The sequence below is a fragment of the Corvus cornix genome, chromosome 20 (assembly GCF_000738735.6).
Source record: "Corvus cornix cornix isolate S_Up_H32 chromosome 20, ASM73873v5, whole genome shotgun sequence".
Lineage (NCBI taxonomy): Eukaryota > Metazoa > Chordata > Aves > Passeriformes > Corvidae > Corvus > Corvus cornix.
The window spans coordinates 8,357,355-8,372,196 of record NC_046349.1 but is presented as its reverse complement, the minus strand read 5'-3'; the positions used below and the strand labels follow the sequence as shown (position 1 = coordinate 8,372,196).

General features: G+C 50.1%; 1 protein-coding gene across 1 annotated transcript; it reads right to left on the bottom strand.

Annotated features, from left to right (window-relative positions):
* Positions 1-346: 346 nt before the first annotated feature.
* On the bottom strand, positions 347-14,420 carry OPRL1 (opioid related nociceptin receptor 1). Its single transcript, XM_039563699.1, has 5 exons — positions 14,280-14,420; positions 13,767-14,039; positions 13,039-13,292; positions 3,836-4,191; positions 347-3,431 (listed from the first exon to the last, which is right to left on the bottom strand). Exons 3-5 carry the CDS (start codon positions 13,263-13,265, stop codon positions 2,908-2,910), a joined length of 1,107 nt encoding a protein of 368 aa, XP_039419633.1. The 5' UTR covers positions 13,266-13,292; positions 13,767-14,039; positions 14,280-14,420; the 3' UTR covers positions 347-2,907.
* Between the last annotated feature and the right edge of the window lie 422 nt (positions 14,421-14,842).

The window sequence follows — 14,842 nt, the reverse complement described above, 5'->3', positions numbered from 1 at the left end:
CCTTGGCTTTATTTTCAGAGCAGTTCTGCAATTTATTGTTCTCCCAGGTCATGCTTAACCCCATAACTCCAGGGAAGTGTGGGGAGAGGATGTGGGAAGAGCTTGTTTTCATCCTTCAGCAGACTTCACCTCTAACAGCAGCAGCTGCCTGCACTGCTGCCCTGGCTACACATCACAGCTGCCCTTTGCAAGACCCAGGGACCCAATTTCCAGCATTTTCACATCTTCTGTTCCTATGTTAACTACAGACAAAGTTTCCTGTGTAACAAAAGTTCCCACTGGTCTCTCTTAAAAGGGATGGGCTGAGACATTCCCGATCCACCCAGTTAACTCTTCCAGATTATCATTCAAGGCACAGGAGTTTTTATTGTCCTTTATTAAAGCACACAAGTAGCCACCTAATTGTCATTTACACTGCGGCAGTTGTAAAAATCACACCAATACAACCACTTCCAAAGGGAATTACAGAGCCAGCACTAAAGCCATCCAGCTGACCATGAGCCTGTAACTCCAGAGGCACAGTACAATAAAGTTTTGCTTTCAGGTGTTTGCTGCTCTTCTTACAACAAACTCCACTGAGCATTGAACAGAATGCCTAAACACATTCACTGCAAGGGCCATGGAAATACCCAAAACACACATTTATTGAGTACTTGAATATATAAGATCGTTGCAGCATAGTCATTATAACAAAATCCATATTTAAAAAATGCCAAACACGGGTATATTTTCTTCAGAGGACATAAATCTATTTAAAAACCCAGCCAAGAACAACAAAGGGAGGGGGGCTGTTCCTCAGCCAGCCACCAATGAATGTTCTCCTGCTCCCTAAGGGTAAGAACAGCCCGGCAATCAGTTCCCAGCTTCAGCCCCAACCATTCCCAGACCCCATCAGACCATCCCACAGCAGAGGGGCTGAGAGGACCCAAGATCACTCACTGCCCAATGCTGTTACTGCACCCACAAATAACATCCCACCTAAAATCCAGTTTTTCCAAAGGCATGGATGAAGCTTGCCAGCAATGCAGTTCTCAAGGAGCTGTTCTTCACATGCCTGGGGTTTATATGGGATTTTCTGGTGAGTGCTCAGGGATTAACATCCACTACAAAGTGCTTAAAGTGCCCAGATTTCCTCCTCCCTCCAGATTGGTCAGGGGAAGTGCTAATTGCAAAGTTTGCTCTGGTATCCATCCAGATTCCCAATCAAATGCTAATCAGCATCAGAATCCTCCCAGCTTGAGCAGTTTACAAGGGATCTGGGTCCTACACGTGGAACACTGGAATTGCATCTATATTTTAAGCCCAACCATGAGGGAAACACTACATAGAAATATAACATTTGATTCCTTTGTACAGCATATATAAAGAACAAGACAGCATTAAAATACTGGCAAATCAATGCATTAAAACTACAGAATCTCATAGACCAGAGCACAAGAAATATATTCACATTGGAATCTGTACAGTCTGGACAACGCTGCTGGTTCTCAAGTTGAGAGACCTCCCCTCTCCAGGTGGAGGTTGGTTATTTGCTCCCCCGTCAGCACCACTGGCCACCACTGCCCGGATTTCCCTGGGCTGTTGTGCTACAGGGAGAATCCCAGCCTGCTGCCCTCCCCAGCACAGAGGGCATTTGGTGGTGAAACTCTTTGGGGAAGCTTTTGTTATTGAGTGAAATGACAGGACATTTCATTTTGCACAAAGCTCTGGCCTACTCTGGGAGAGGAAAATCAATCCATGGTTGGCAGGAAGGCTGGTACCTGGGCAGCATTTCCCACGTGCTCTCAGCATCGTGGATCTCATTTCAGTTAAAAACATAAAACAAACCACAGAACCCCACGTTTTGTATGGTTTGTGCCCGCTTATCCCATGTGGAGCAGGTGGCACTGGTTTAGGCTGCCTCCTCCCACCAGGAATGTCCATGTCTTCTGGAAGAGCTGCCATTCTCCCAAACGGCTTTCCCCAAGACATAAATACATGTGTCTATAGGCCACTTCATTCCTTCCTCCTCTCACCGAGGAAGATGCCGAAGGCATGCTTGGTAAGGAGAAATCCTACATGTATCTGCACCTATTCCACTACAGACATGTATATACAGACACATTCTGTCCATTATTACACTGGAAATACAGAGTTTAAAAAAAAGTTGTAGCAGCATGTAAATGAGGAATTGTGTTCATTTCCTCGGTCTTTTTTCTTCCTCCTCTTTGGAGCTACGTCATCAGTTCTGACAGTCCCTTCTCTCCCTCTGCTCCCCTCTGAGAGGGGGTTTCACTGCTGATCCCATCTGCAGGAGCTGGCGTTTGAAGGCAGTTTGAATTTCTCTTCCCGTCAGCTCCCTCCTCTCCCTCCCTGCATCCTTCCCTGCACGATGACTCATCCTGGAGATGATCTTGGGTTTTGTCTGATGGCTCCTGCCCACTTTGGCTGCAGCAAAGTCTGATTTCAGAGCGATGGCACAGGAGGAAAACCCGCACAGGAGCGCCTGGTGAGCCACACGAAACGTTAACATCTCCGCTCAGGGAGGACAAAAGCAATGCAAGAGTTCACATTTTGTCTGTCTCCCAGCAGCAGAAGCATAAGCCCCAGGAGCAATGCCTATTTTAAACCCTTGATTCCCAAACTCTCAATAATGTTGCAAACCCCAGGGTTTTGCAGGAATCAAAGGGCTGATTTCAAACATGTTCCATAGTGCAGGATGCACTGGAATTAAAAATGCATCAAATGGGCTCACTTTCTCTGCATGCTCTCGCAGTATCCGGTTTTCCCAACCCCCAAAATTGTTTCCTTGGTTTCTCACCTCTCAGTTTTGAGGTCCTGCTAAAGGGCCGTTATCTGAGTTAGTTCTGACGTGGGGGTGGTCGGACTCTGCTGGGCGACAGCCACCATGGGGATTTCCATGCCTAGTCAGGCCGGATTGTTAGTCCCCTCTGAGTTCTTGCAGGCATAGGCAACATCCTTGGCAATGCTGCACATCCTGTTGGACATCTGGAGCTCGGTCCTGAAGGCGGTGGGGAAGCAGAACTTCTTGAAGCACGCCTTGAAGTTCTCATCCAAGAAGGCGTAGAGCACGGGGTTCAGGCTGCTGTTGGCGTATCCCAGCGCGGTGCAGAAGCAGGAGATGGCCAGCTCCAGCTCGCTTTCTGCCTTGGCACCCAAGCACTGCACCAGCACAAAAATCTGGATGGGAGTCCAGCAGACGATGAAGACTGCCACCACCACGAGGACCATGCGGGTGATGCGTCTCAGGTTCCGGTCCTTCTCCTTGGAGCCCGAGAGGACACGGACGTTCTTGAGCCGCCTGATCATGAGGCTGTAGCAAATGGTGATGATCAACACGGGGATCATAAAGGAGAAGAGAAAGACACAGATGCCAAACACTGGATCCCAGTAGTCCACGGGAGAAGGGAGCTTAATTAGACAATCAATTTCTGCAAGAGTAAAAAAATAAAATGGAAAGGAAGATCAGCAAACACAGATCAAGCAGAAAAGCATCTGCACATGCAGATTAGTTTAGGTTAGTTAGGTTAATGGTTGGACTTGATGATCTTAGAGATCTTTCCCAACCTAACATAACAATTCTGTTTAATACTAGAAAATACTAATTCTGCATTTAATACTGGAAATTCCAATGTTATGTTTAATACTGGAAAATCCAATTCTATGTTTAATACTAGAAAAGCAGTAGCAGTGATACAGAGAGGCAGGGGCAGAAAGGGAAGAGTTAAGATGATTTTACAGCAGAGACCTCACCCCACTGATGAAACTGGCACCCCTCTCCCTGGCCCCTCCTGTCCACCAGCACCTCCCTCCCTCGGGATGCAGTTGTACTGACCATTGTTCTCATTCTCTGCAGATCCCATCACCATGGCCGGGATGCCAAAGACAGAAGCCAATGCCCAGATGCAAACATTGACCACCTTGGCCTTGTGGGGCGTGCGGATGTCCAGGGCTTTGATGGGGTGGCAGATGGCGATGTAGCGGTCCACACTCATCATCGTCAGCGTGAAGGTGCTGGTGAACATATTGTAGTAGTCGATGGAGATGGCGATCTTGCACAGGACATTGCCAAAGGGCCAGAAGCCCAGGAATGTGTCTGTTCCCTGAAAGGGCAAGGTCATCAGGCACAGGGTGTCAGCCAGAGCAAGGTTGAAGATGTAAATGTTGGTGGCTGTCTTCATCTTGGTGAATCTGAAACGCAGGAATGAGCAATGATTAGAGCTCCACCTGGCCCTGATGGGTCAGACACTGAACTTTACTGAAGCAGATTCTGCTCCTTTAGGAAGGAGGTGCTGTATTTTCTTACGTAGTGAGATTGGCCACACTCACCTTTCAACCTCCCACACAGATCAGCCCATCTCCTACAACACCAAAAATGATCCCTCCACAGTCAGTTCCATGGGCAGGAGAATCATTCCCTCAGACTGCCAGTGAGCACCATGAAAGCCTGAGGCTCAGATGGTGTTTCTCAAAAAATTACTTCAATAGGGCCAAGTTAGGATTTCACTACCTATGGCTTCATTATTGTAAGTATTGGTGAGAGCTTTAGCCAGTACGCTGGTTTGAAAGGTGCAGGGGTAAGCTGATCAGCCATTTGCTGTGGACTCATGGCCAGAGAGCATGGCTAATGTGAGCTGTCAAATCAGAATGGGCAACATGGCCAGCCCTGGTCAGCCAAAAACTGTTGAGGAGCTAGGTTTGAATCAGAAACCAAAACATCACAATGGTTCTTCCTAAAGAAAGGAATAAAGTCACGAGTCAAACTCTACTTCAAAGACTTTTTGTCATTTCAGTATTACTTTTACCACATGAACCGACTGCCCCAAAGAAAGTCACCTTGCTCTAATGGCAATCATCTCCTTTTCACACTTGGGAAATGATGCAGAGCCAGCTGTGACCACCTATCCAGGGGGACGTGCAGCATCTGCAGAAATGGAAGCTCAACAGTGACTCTGTGGCTGAATCTAACATTTCAGCTCCAGGATATTCCTCTCATGGGCAGAATAAGAGCTCAAATAGGTATAATTTTAAAACTACAGCTCATCCATCATTTACTCTACTAATGGCCTTAGCAGAAACGTCGCCAAAAATGGCAGACAATGATGTTATTAACAGAGTGCAAGTTCATTTGAGGGTAACGCTTCTACCGTAAACTGCTGCACTATTTTCAGCCTGATATGTGTTAGAATATTAAGGGGTCTGATTTGACCTAAAAAGCTCTTTTTGCCAATTTGATTCAGAAAAGCAAACCCACAACTGCCCTTCTCAGTGCTGTGCCCTCCCCTGAGGGTCTGAGCTTCTTCAGCTCTTGATAAATGATTTGAATCCTTGGCAGAACATTATCACTGGCACATTCTGAACCCTGCTGGGACACATGGTGACGTGGCCAGGTTTGCAAGAGAAGCAGACAGGGGAGCCACGATCCAGACTATGAAGTCTTTTTTTACCTGCCTTGGAGCTCTAAGCTGGGCTCCTATCAGAGGTCTGAAAGCAGCTTCAGAAAGCAAGACCAAATGATCCTACGTTTGACCCTGAAAGCCAAGGGAAGATTTTGGAGGTGATCACTGATAGAAACATTGTTGGAAATACTTTGAGATCCCCGCACAAGCCTGAGTGAGGCTTTGCCTGGCCCAGAAATCAATCACAGGTTCTTAGAAAGCCAGCCCAGATAAACTTACATAACCAAAGGCAGTAGAAGGAAAATGCCAGTGCCTTTCCTTTTGTGATGGAATGAATGAGCAAAAGCACTTTGCAAATCCAACACAACCAGGCAGTTGCCAGGGCTTTAAGCTTTGGGATTTACTAAGGAGAATTACAGCAAGCTGCAGTGCCCTGAACTCCAGAGAAGCATCTCAGGGTGGGCAAGTTTTCCATTCTTGTTTGAATTCTTGCACTTGACATAAACGTGGCAAAGCACAGGGGGAGGAGGTGGGTGTGTGGGTGGATTCACTTTCCTCTCCAGGTCAGCAGAGGGGGATTAAAATGAAATCACTGTTTTATCAGCTCTCACAAAAAAAAAGCATTGTCAGCTCAGGCTTTAGGAAGTTATTCAGTCACCTAAGACTGTGGTAAGGTAAAGGCAAAGGTCTCCTGGGAGCTGCAGTTTCCCCTGAACACCACAAACCTGGCTGGGCTGGCTCAAGCTTCCCGAAGGTCAAGTTTGTTGCAGTCCATCCTGCCAGGAGGGCTGGAGCCAGAGGCAATTCATCAACACGCCTCTAACCCTGACTGCTTTCACTGATGTTACAACTCAAGGGAATAGCAAATTTGAGCAATGGTGAGCAACTTCACTGCAAAACAGAAAAACTTAAAGGTTGTTTGGGTTTGATTTTTTGTCATTGACCAGTGGGAGAAACAAGCAGCAATTCACCCACCTCCAACCTCCATCCAGCATCCATGGGGGTCAAAGCTGCCTCCCTGCACATTCCTGTGTGCCCAGGACTGAGAAGTCTGGGGCATCTCAGCCAGCCCTGAACTCAGGGTGTGCAGATCAAACCTTCAGCTCCCTCCCACATCCCTCCAGCCCCACTCCTCCCAGACACTTGTCAGCATGAATTCAGGTGCAATTGCTCTGCCTGGCCCTGCAAAAGCCCTCAATGCACAGATCCCTCTCCTCTGCCTCCTTCCTCACCACCTCCTCGAGGTTACAGCAGAGCCACCTTCCCTCTCTCCCACACGGGACACACTGAGGTGGCTGTCCCACCACTTCCTTCAACACATCTTCCAGTGGAATTTAAAGCTATTTTGCACTTTTGAAAGGGGGGGGGGGGGGAATTAATTTACACCTAATTAATTACTTCTACACCACTTTCTCTACATGCTGAGAGCCAACAGTCATTGTCCCAACCAACCAATGTTCCCAAACAATTCCAGAATGTTCAGTACACGCAGAAATCAATCAATCATTTCTCTGTGGATTAATGTCTATTTCTTTTCCTCCAGAACTGAGAGTGTTCTGTCTCTTAATCTGCACAAAAAAAAAAAAGACAAATTAAACTCTGAGGCTTTAGGAGGCACATCAGTTTCTTCCTCCATGACACAGCTCTGCTGCAGATAAGCCTGTGGATTCCATGGAGGACATTAACTACCTGCTGGGCCACTTTCTTGCACTCTGCCACAGAGGTAATTTCCTAATGGAGCATCTCCCACAGGGTGGTTCTCAGCTCTCCATCCAGCTCCCCCTTTATCACAACAGTAATTGCTTTACTCTGCTCTCCTGTTCTCTCGGATGCTGAAGCCTGAGAGGAAAAACACCTGGATATCAGCTCAGAACTCATTTTCCCCCTCCTTTTTGTTAAGTGGACCCTCTGGTTAGGGGAGCACACAATCTGGGAGAGGAGATTAAGGGCAGGTCACTAAGGGTAGGTAGGTAGAAAAACCCTCTGGGCTTTAAGGACCTGTTCCTCACAAGAATGGATTCTGCCCCTGGCTGAGCCTCAGGGTGAGCTGCAGACCTCCTGTTTTAGCATCTTTCCCTCTTTGCCACCCAGCCACAGCAAGGCTGCAGGGCTGGGGCTAAGGACCAGCTGGCTGCAGCAAACCCACAGCCCAAAACAGAGCTGCAGACACCAGGGGCAGAGGGACCAAAGCAAAGCCTGCAGCCCTGCAGAACCCTGAGCTTTATTTCCAGGAGCTCTCTGCCTCTTGGAGCCTCTTGATTTTAATATGTGTAGCTTCAGCTAATTAGGATGCAGACAGTGTTGTTCACCTTGAGCAGCTCCCTCCATCCCCACCTCACACCCCGGCAGCAGGGACAGCCTTTGCCCCCATCTCTGGACAAGCAAAAAAGAGCAGAAAAGGCCCAAGGAGGATTTTTACTGAGCTGCTCCCACCCTGTGATGGTGGAAATCAGCCCCACTTCTCTCCCATCTCTGCTCCCAGCCTGCTCCCAGCCCTCAGGTCCTGTGAAGCTGATATTTGATCTGGCACGTTCTGTCATGATTTGTGTCTCCTCAGCCGTCCGCCCACACTGTGCTCTCTGCATCCCTGCTGCTCTGATCACCATCCCAGAGCCCCCTCAGCTTAAAACTTCTGGCCAGCTTAAGATGATTTATTCTTAATGGTTCAACAGGCCCTGAGCAAACACACAGAATTTGAGAAGGACAAATTTAAATCAGTCTGCACTCTGAGGCCAGACACTACAGCAAAAGCAACCACCAACAAGGCACCTAAAAGCCTATAAATTACCCAGCAAGACAGGGACTGACTAGGAGGTGAAAGTTAGGGAATCTGCAGCCAGCCAGGATGAGAACACACGTTGGTGTTTTCTTGTCCCTGAGTCTCACTGCTCTGTCTGAGGGACAGCTATGAAAAACCAGCCCCACCCTGCGCTCCAGGTGTTCTCTGGGGACCAGTGTGGATGGTGCTGCCATGCCAAGGGAGGAGGCTCTGTAGCTGCTGTTGCAAAGGCTTCAGCAGCTCACCCAGGGGCTCCCAGGGATGCTCCCACATCCCTGAGCAGGTGCTTGGACACCAGGAATGGTGCTCTGGTCTAAGAAGGGCACTCATCAGCATCCACCCTGCAGCAGGATGCTCTTATCCCTGCTCGTGGGTCAGATCTGCCTCTGCTGAATTGCTCATGTCCAAAATGCACCTGGGAATTGTCCAGTCTCTGAAAAACACTGGGAACCAAGTCCCATGTTGAACATCACAGAGTTACTACTGCACATGGGCAACTCCCTTTCACCCACCTCACCACAGCCAGGTGGAACAAAGAGCCCTCCAACACACCCTGAAGCTACAGGACCTGTGTTAGCAGGGGCCAGATGTGGTTACCGTGGGTCATGTGGCTGAGCCCAGCTCACCTGGACTCATGCAGACCCAGAAATCAGGGAACTGCAGACCTGTCCTCTGTAGCCATTATCACAGCAGGATCCCCTCCTGCTCACCTGACCATCCTCCCCTGGCTCCGCTCACTTTCCAGGGCAAAGAGACCTTGGGGTGGGTTTCATTCCTCTATAAGCTGCAGTAATTTGTGTCTGTTTATTTTATGTTTCAAGGAAAAACTAAGAGGCAGACCTGGAGACAACAAAGGTCTCAGATGGCCCCACTCGTGTCCACTGGGTCCCCACTGTGTGAAGCACTCACTTCATTTCAGCTCTGAGACACACATCCGGTCCAGGCTTTTCCCTTAGAGAGATTTCTATTAAGGAATCAGGATCTCTGAAATGTCATAATTAACTTCATTTCCCCTGTCTCATCACAGCCAGCTGCCCTCACCCCTATTCTCGGGGACTGAGGCAGTTTTCAAGCAGAACGACAGCTGGCACAGCATCCCCTGGCAGGCTCATGATGCAGCACCTTCCCATCACATCCTTCCTCCTAAAGCTTCACCTGGAGGCAGCAGATGAAAAGGGCCTAGACAGCACTAAACTGCCTAAAACATTGCTCAAAATGCTCTGAAATGTGTTCTGCCACAGAGAGAGCTGAGCATCCCCAGGATTTTGCCAGGCTCCCGACAGAGAGCTGCCATAGCAATTTCTTGCTGCCCAAGAAATGAGGCAGCATTCCCATGGGGGTTTGAACAGGAGGAAGGGAGTCCTCCAGATCCCCACTGCTCAGCATCACAGCAGCTGGAGACAACAGAGACTCCCTGGACTAGAAGCTGCACCTTGTCCCTCCCATGGCACACCAGTGGCTGGCAGGGATTTGGGGCCTCTGTCACTCCCCTGTAACAACACCTGGGTCAGCACCATCTCCAGCCCCATGAGCCAGCCCCACCCCCGGGGCCAACAATTCATCCGCCTTCGCCTTTGCTTTCCTTCCTAAAAACAAAGATCTTGGGCAAGCAGCCTTGTAGACTTCAGTTAATAGCTAGAAGGGATTTCAGCAGCCTGGTTTCCCCCACTCTCCCCCCAAACCCTCTGTTCAGCTCCTTGTTTCACATTCATTAAGAAGCAGAACAGGAAATATATGCAGAAGAGAGCAAACAGCAGAAGGAGGAGGGAGGGGAGGCATCGTCTCTGCTGGCAAGGAGCTCCAGGATGAGCCAGCAGAACAAAGCCACAGACGAGGCAGGTTCCCACAATAGGCCTTTTACTGTCCAGGAAATCGTGTTCCTCACAAGAGCCCTTCTCCATTTTACCCAATTAGTGCTGCTCAGCACTGGAAGGGATCGACAGTCACATGATGACTGTCTCTATAAATTAATCATTCCAAATGTTAAATCACTCCAAATATAATAGAGATGTAGGCTGGGTTCTACAACACAGAGGAAAACCTAGAGGAGGATTTGAAGCTGCACTTTTGTGTGAAATACCAGATTTAAAAACTTTTCCCTTGGTGCTGCAAAAAACTCATTCAGGAGCAACAAAAAAAATGAGCTATCCTGAGGCCTCCAACTTCCTCGAATGCTGGTATTAGAGCCTATTTATTTCCCAACTCCCTCAAAACTGGGAAACTGTTATTGTCTGTAACACCACCAGTCTTCTTCTGGAAGAAAATTTTCCTATGGGCTGTGTAATGTGTTGAAGCCTGATTATCCTTGCTGAAGCATGGAAAGAAAAAAGCTTGTGTGCGGTGCTCATTACCTACAGCAATAGGGGTGCATCACAGAGGGTTTGTCGATCATTTTTCCATTAATGGAAGAGATTTATCATTAAGAGCCCCAAAACCCTGTGTGGACCTGCCAGCAACCAACTTCCAACCTACTGAAAACCAGGTGCTATTCAAGGTGTGAAGCATCAAAGCTCGAATCTGAGGAGAAAAACCTGTGTTTGAGAAGTTCATCAGCATCCTCCTTGTAGGGCCACCACTTGGCAGCTCTGCATCAATCTGTGTACGTGGCCAGGGTCAAAAGTTTGATATTGAGCCCAATTCATCCTCACACCTGCTCCTGACCTCAACAGACAGGGCAAGGAGAGAAGAATCCTGGACAGAGATAACCAGAAGTTGTTACTCATCGACTCAAGGGTCATTGCCTTGGCTATAACTCAGTGTTGGTCTCAGCTCAGTACTGAGCTCCCAGGGGACACGGATGGGGAACAGCAGCTCCTACATGTGCTCTAGCTCAGTTATAACCTCCCCAGCACACACTTTACAAGGGGGCTCTCCAGGCTCACCGAGTTTTTTGGAAAAAACAGAGGTGAATCGCAAAAAAGGACTCCCCAGATAATAAAAACTTATGTTGGCTTTTATGTATATATATGGGGTTTCTGAATAAAGGGAAATAGAGAAATGGAAAAGCCTGAGGGCAACTGGAGGCAGACCCTGTCTTCAGTTTTCAATTGCTTAAAAACTGTGAAACTAGAGGACACACACAAAATGAGGTAAATTCCAGGGGGGATTCCAGTGCTAAATCCCACTTTCTTTTCCTGAGTTGCCTTTATCCAACTGGAAAGTATCGAAGTCAAAAAAGGTGTGGAGCAGAAGCCAGTATTTTTCCTGCATAGCCATGGCACAGGTCCACCCTGCCCAGGACACCAGTTTGGGACAGTTGGGTTACTGGTGATCCTCCAGTCCCAGCCCTGGGATCAGCAGGGCCAGCAGGATCCTGCCGTGCACATCCCACCAGACCTCTGCAAACAGGGAAAAGATTTCTGCCCAGACTTCTCCCTGCACACATTAAGGTTCATGCACGGGGTAAGGACTCCCTTCCTCTGCTGCACACGGGCTGGCATTCCCATGCAGCTACATCATGATCACCATCATCAGACAAGGGCTTCCAGCTTCCAGAGCCTCACTACTCACACACTTACACACACCCACAAACTGCTCCAGTGATTGCTACTACACTGGGAAGGAACACGAGGTCTTCAGATATGGCACCAGCGTGCTGCAAACCTCCTCTCTGCATCTGCAGACTCCCCAGGGCTAAGGGGATCCCTTCTCCCTGCCATAAACTCCTCAGTTAACAGAGCACAGACAGGCAGCCTGATGAACAGTCATGTCACTTTATCCTTGGAGCAGAGATTTAACCACCCTTCACCAACCTCTGATACCAAAGACCTAATTTTGCAGCATCTCCCCCAGCCAAGTTGTAGTTATTCAGGAGAAAGGTGCTTTGGAAGCAGTTGGGCTCCTGGCAGGAACAAGACAATCTCACCAGTGCCTGAATACCTGCTAAACAATGTCATCTTCTGTTGGAGGATTCAGCCTGTCTTTTCTTGTGCTGGCAGCATCCACCTGCACCAGGAATCTGCTCCAAGATGTGGATAAAATGGAAGCTCCCTCCTTAACACGCAGGGTGCAGGGATCAGAAGGGGGATGCTGGGGTTGAACATAATTACAGCCCTAAGAGCTGCACAAACTTACTCTGTACTTAGAGGGCAAACAAGGTTTCTGATTCCCAGAAACAGAAGAGTTTGAACCACAGCAGAAGCAGACAGGGACTCTCAAAATGCCAACAATTGGCAGGGAGGATGGAGTGGTGCATGCTCTGTGCTGTCCCTCTGCAAAAGTCTCCCCCATTCTCCTGACTTCAGCACAAGGAGCCAGAGAAGTTGCCCTTAACTCTGCAGCATCCTCTCACGTCTTATTTAAGTCTGCAGGCTCCACAGAGGTGGAAGATTTACATTTGTGATTTTTCCCCTGTAAAAGTAAAAGGAAGCTTCCCAGCAGGCTCTTTCCTTTGCAACAAGGTTCAGCTTTGGAAAGAGCCAGCTCCCAGATGGAGCAGCACCTGCAAACACAGCTGGGGTGCCGGACACAGCACAGGAAGGAGAGGTCCCATTAAGGAGCCAGCACACCCTGGCAGTGGAATGCTCCCAGCACATCACCCTCCCCAGGGACATCCAGCTCCCTAAAAAAATTTTAAAAGCCCCATTTTTTTTGAGCAGATCTGCTCACTCTGTTCCATTCTCTGGGTTAAACTTTAGGAGGCACCAGAGGGCAGCTGAAAACTGGCAGAAACCTTCATCACAGCCTAGGAAGGGAAAAAAACAGATAAAACCAAAACAATAAAGCAAATGCCACATCGTTACCTCTAAAGCACATCTCAAGCCCCAGGGAAGCGCCTGCCTGCTTTACCCGCAGCAGGGATTGAGGGAGGGAAGGTCTGCCCCGCTCCCAGCTTTCCCTGGAGCCTCCCCGGTGTCCTACCTGACGATCACATACATGACGGAGCAGTTGCCCACCAGCCCCACAATGCACACGATGGAGTAGACGACCACGATGGTGATCTTGATGCTGAGCGGCAGGAAACCGTCCCCTGTGCTGTTGTTGAACCAGTTGCTGGGCAGAAAGCTCAGGTTGAGCATGGAGGAGTCATTCAGCAGCTTCCTCAGGTCAGGGTCTTCAAAAATGTGGGCAGGGAAGAGCGGGTCCATCCCGAAGCAGCAGCCTGCGCCAAGGACCTGGGGCAGCAAGAGACAGCTTTAAAATCTGCTGATCAAACGGGTGGCGCGGGACTGTAGCGAGGCGAATGCATGAGAAACGCCGGGGAAGGGTGATTTATTACCAGGGAGAAGGATGATTTACTGCCGAGGAGCACAGCCCCCCTCCCCAGGAGCATTTTAATGGGATGCAACCCTGAGAGCCTGGCGCATCCCGAGCACACAGGGATCACGCACATCTCCACACCGCCGGCGCAGGGGACGTGCCGGCTGCACACATCATCCCTTCTCCGAGGGGCTGGATGTTCCCACCTGCCTCTCCCATCCCTGCGGGTCGGTGAGTCCCCCACATGCGGTTTTGTGCCCCCAGACCTTCCCCTGACGCCCGTGTACCCCGAGAGCCACCGCGGCTCCGGCACGACCCCACCGGTCCGTATCACGACAAAACAGCAGGAAAAGCCCGAAGTTGGCAATAAACCCCAGCCGGCTCCGTACCTGCGGCAGGTCCCCTCTAGCGCAGCTCCGGACCAGACTCCACTCGCCGGGGCCACATCCAGCACCCCCGAGCCGGGGGATGGGGGGGACACGGGACAAAGCCGGGGGCTCAGCAGGTGGAGGAGGGGAAAGGGCTGCTCTCGCAGGAAGGGATGCTGCCAGCACAGGGGGCTGCACCCCGGAGCCCACGTTTTTAAGGAAAAGGGAGGGATGAGGGAGAGGGAGGGAGGACGGAGGGCGGCTGGGCAGAGCCAGGCTGCCGGGCTGCTCCTACTGCGTAAGAGAAAAGCGGGAGGGGGAAGGAGGAAAAGGGGGGGGGTGGGGAATGATAAATAACCAAACGCAGTGAAGGGAAGGCGAGCCCACACCTGCGAGACACGGGCAGCGTCCTCCCCCCGCCCCGGGGGAGCTGCGGTGGCCTCCTCGTCCCACCCTCGGCCCGGCGAGGGGGGACCAGCACCCCCCCCAACCTCCCCAAACCCACCCTGCCGCAGCCCCCGACCCGCAGCCTACCTGGGGTGGGCCCCCAGCAGGAGACGCTGGGAGGAAGGGAAGAATCGGGAAAGGCTACTGGGAAGATCGGGATTCGGGAAGCAGATTCCTCCCTCCTCTGCAATTGTGCAAACCTGAGCGCTGTTCTAGCGCAGGAGCAGCGGAATGGGGAATCTGACCTAGAAACTGGCGAAAAAAATACGAGGAGGAATGAGAACTACGGGCAGAAAATTGTTATTATTTAACATTCTTCTGGCAGCGCTAGCTAAAGGTCATTTTGGTAACCCAAAACATCCTGCACTTTGCATCTGAGTTAGATATTTCAGAAGCTGCAGTGCTAAATTCCTTACCTCAAGGTGGGGTGATCTACACAGACCCCTCAGGTACCTGCACTTCCCAGTCTGACTGGGGGACGTTGACCCTTGATAAACTCGGGGCCCAGGAGCTGCAGAGCCCCCCAGGTAGGCCAGCCCCCAAACAGGGTGCACAGTTTGATCCCAGATCAGAGGTGGATTGACAGCTGAGAACCAGAGCCCCCTGCTCTGGTGCCTCTGGCCATCTGCAGTGTTTCCCCAAAGAAGCCA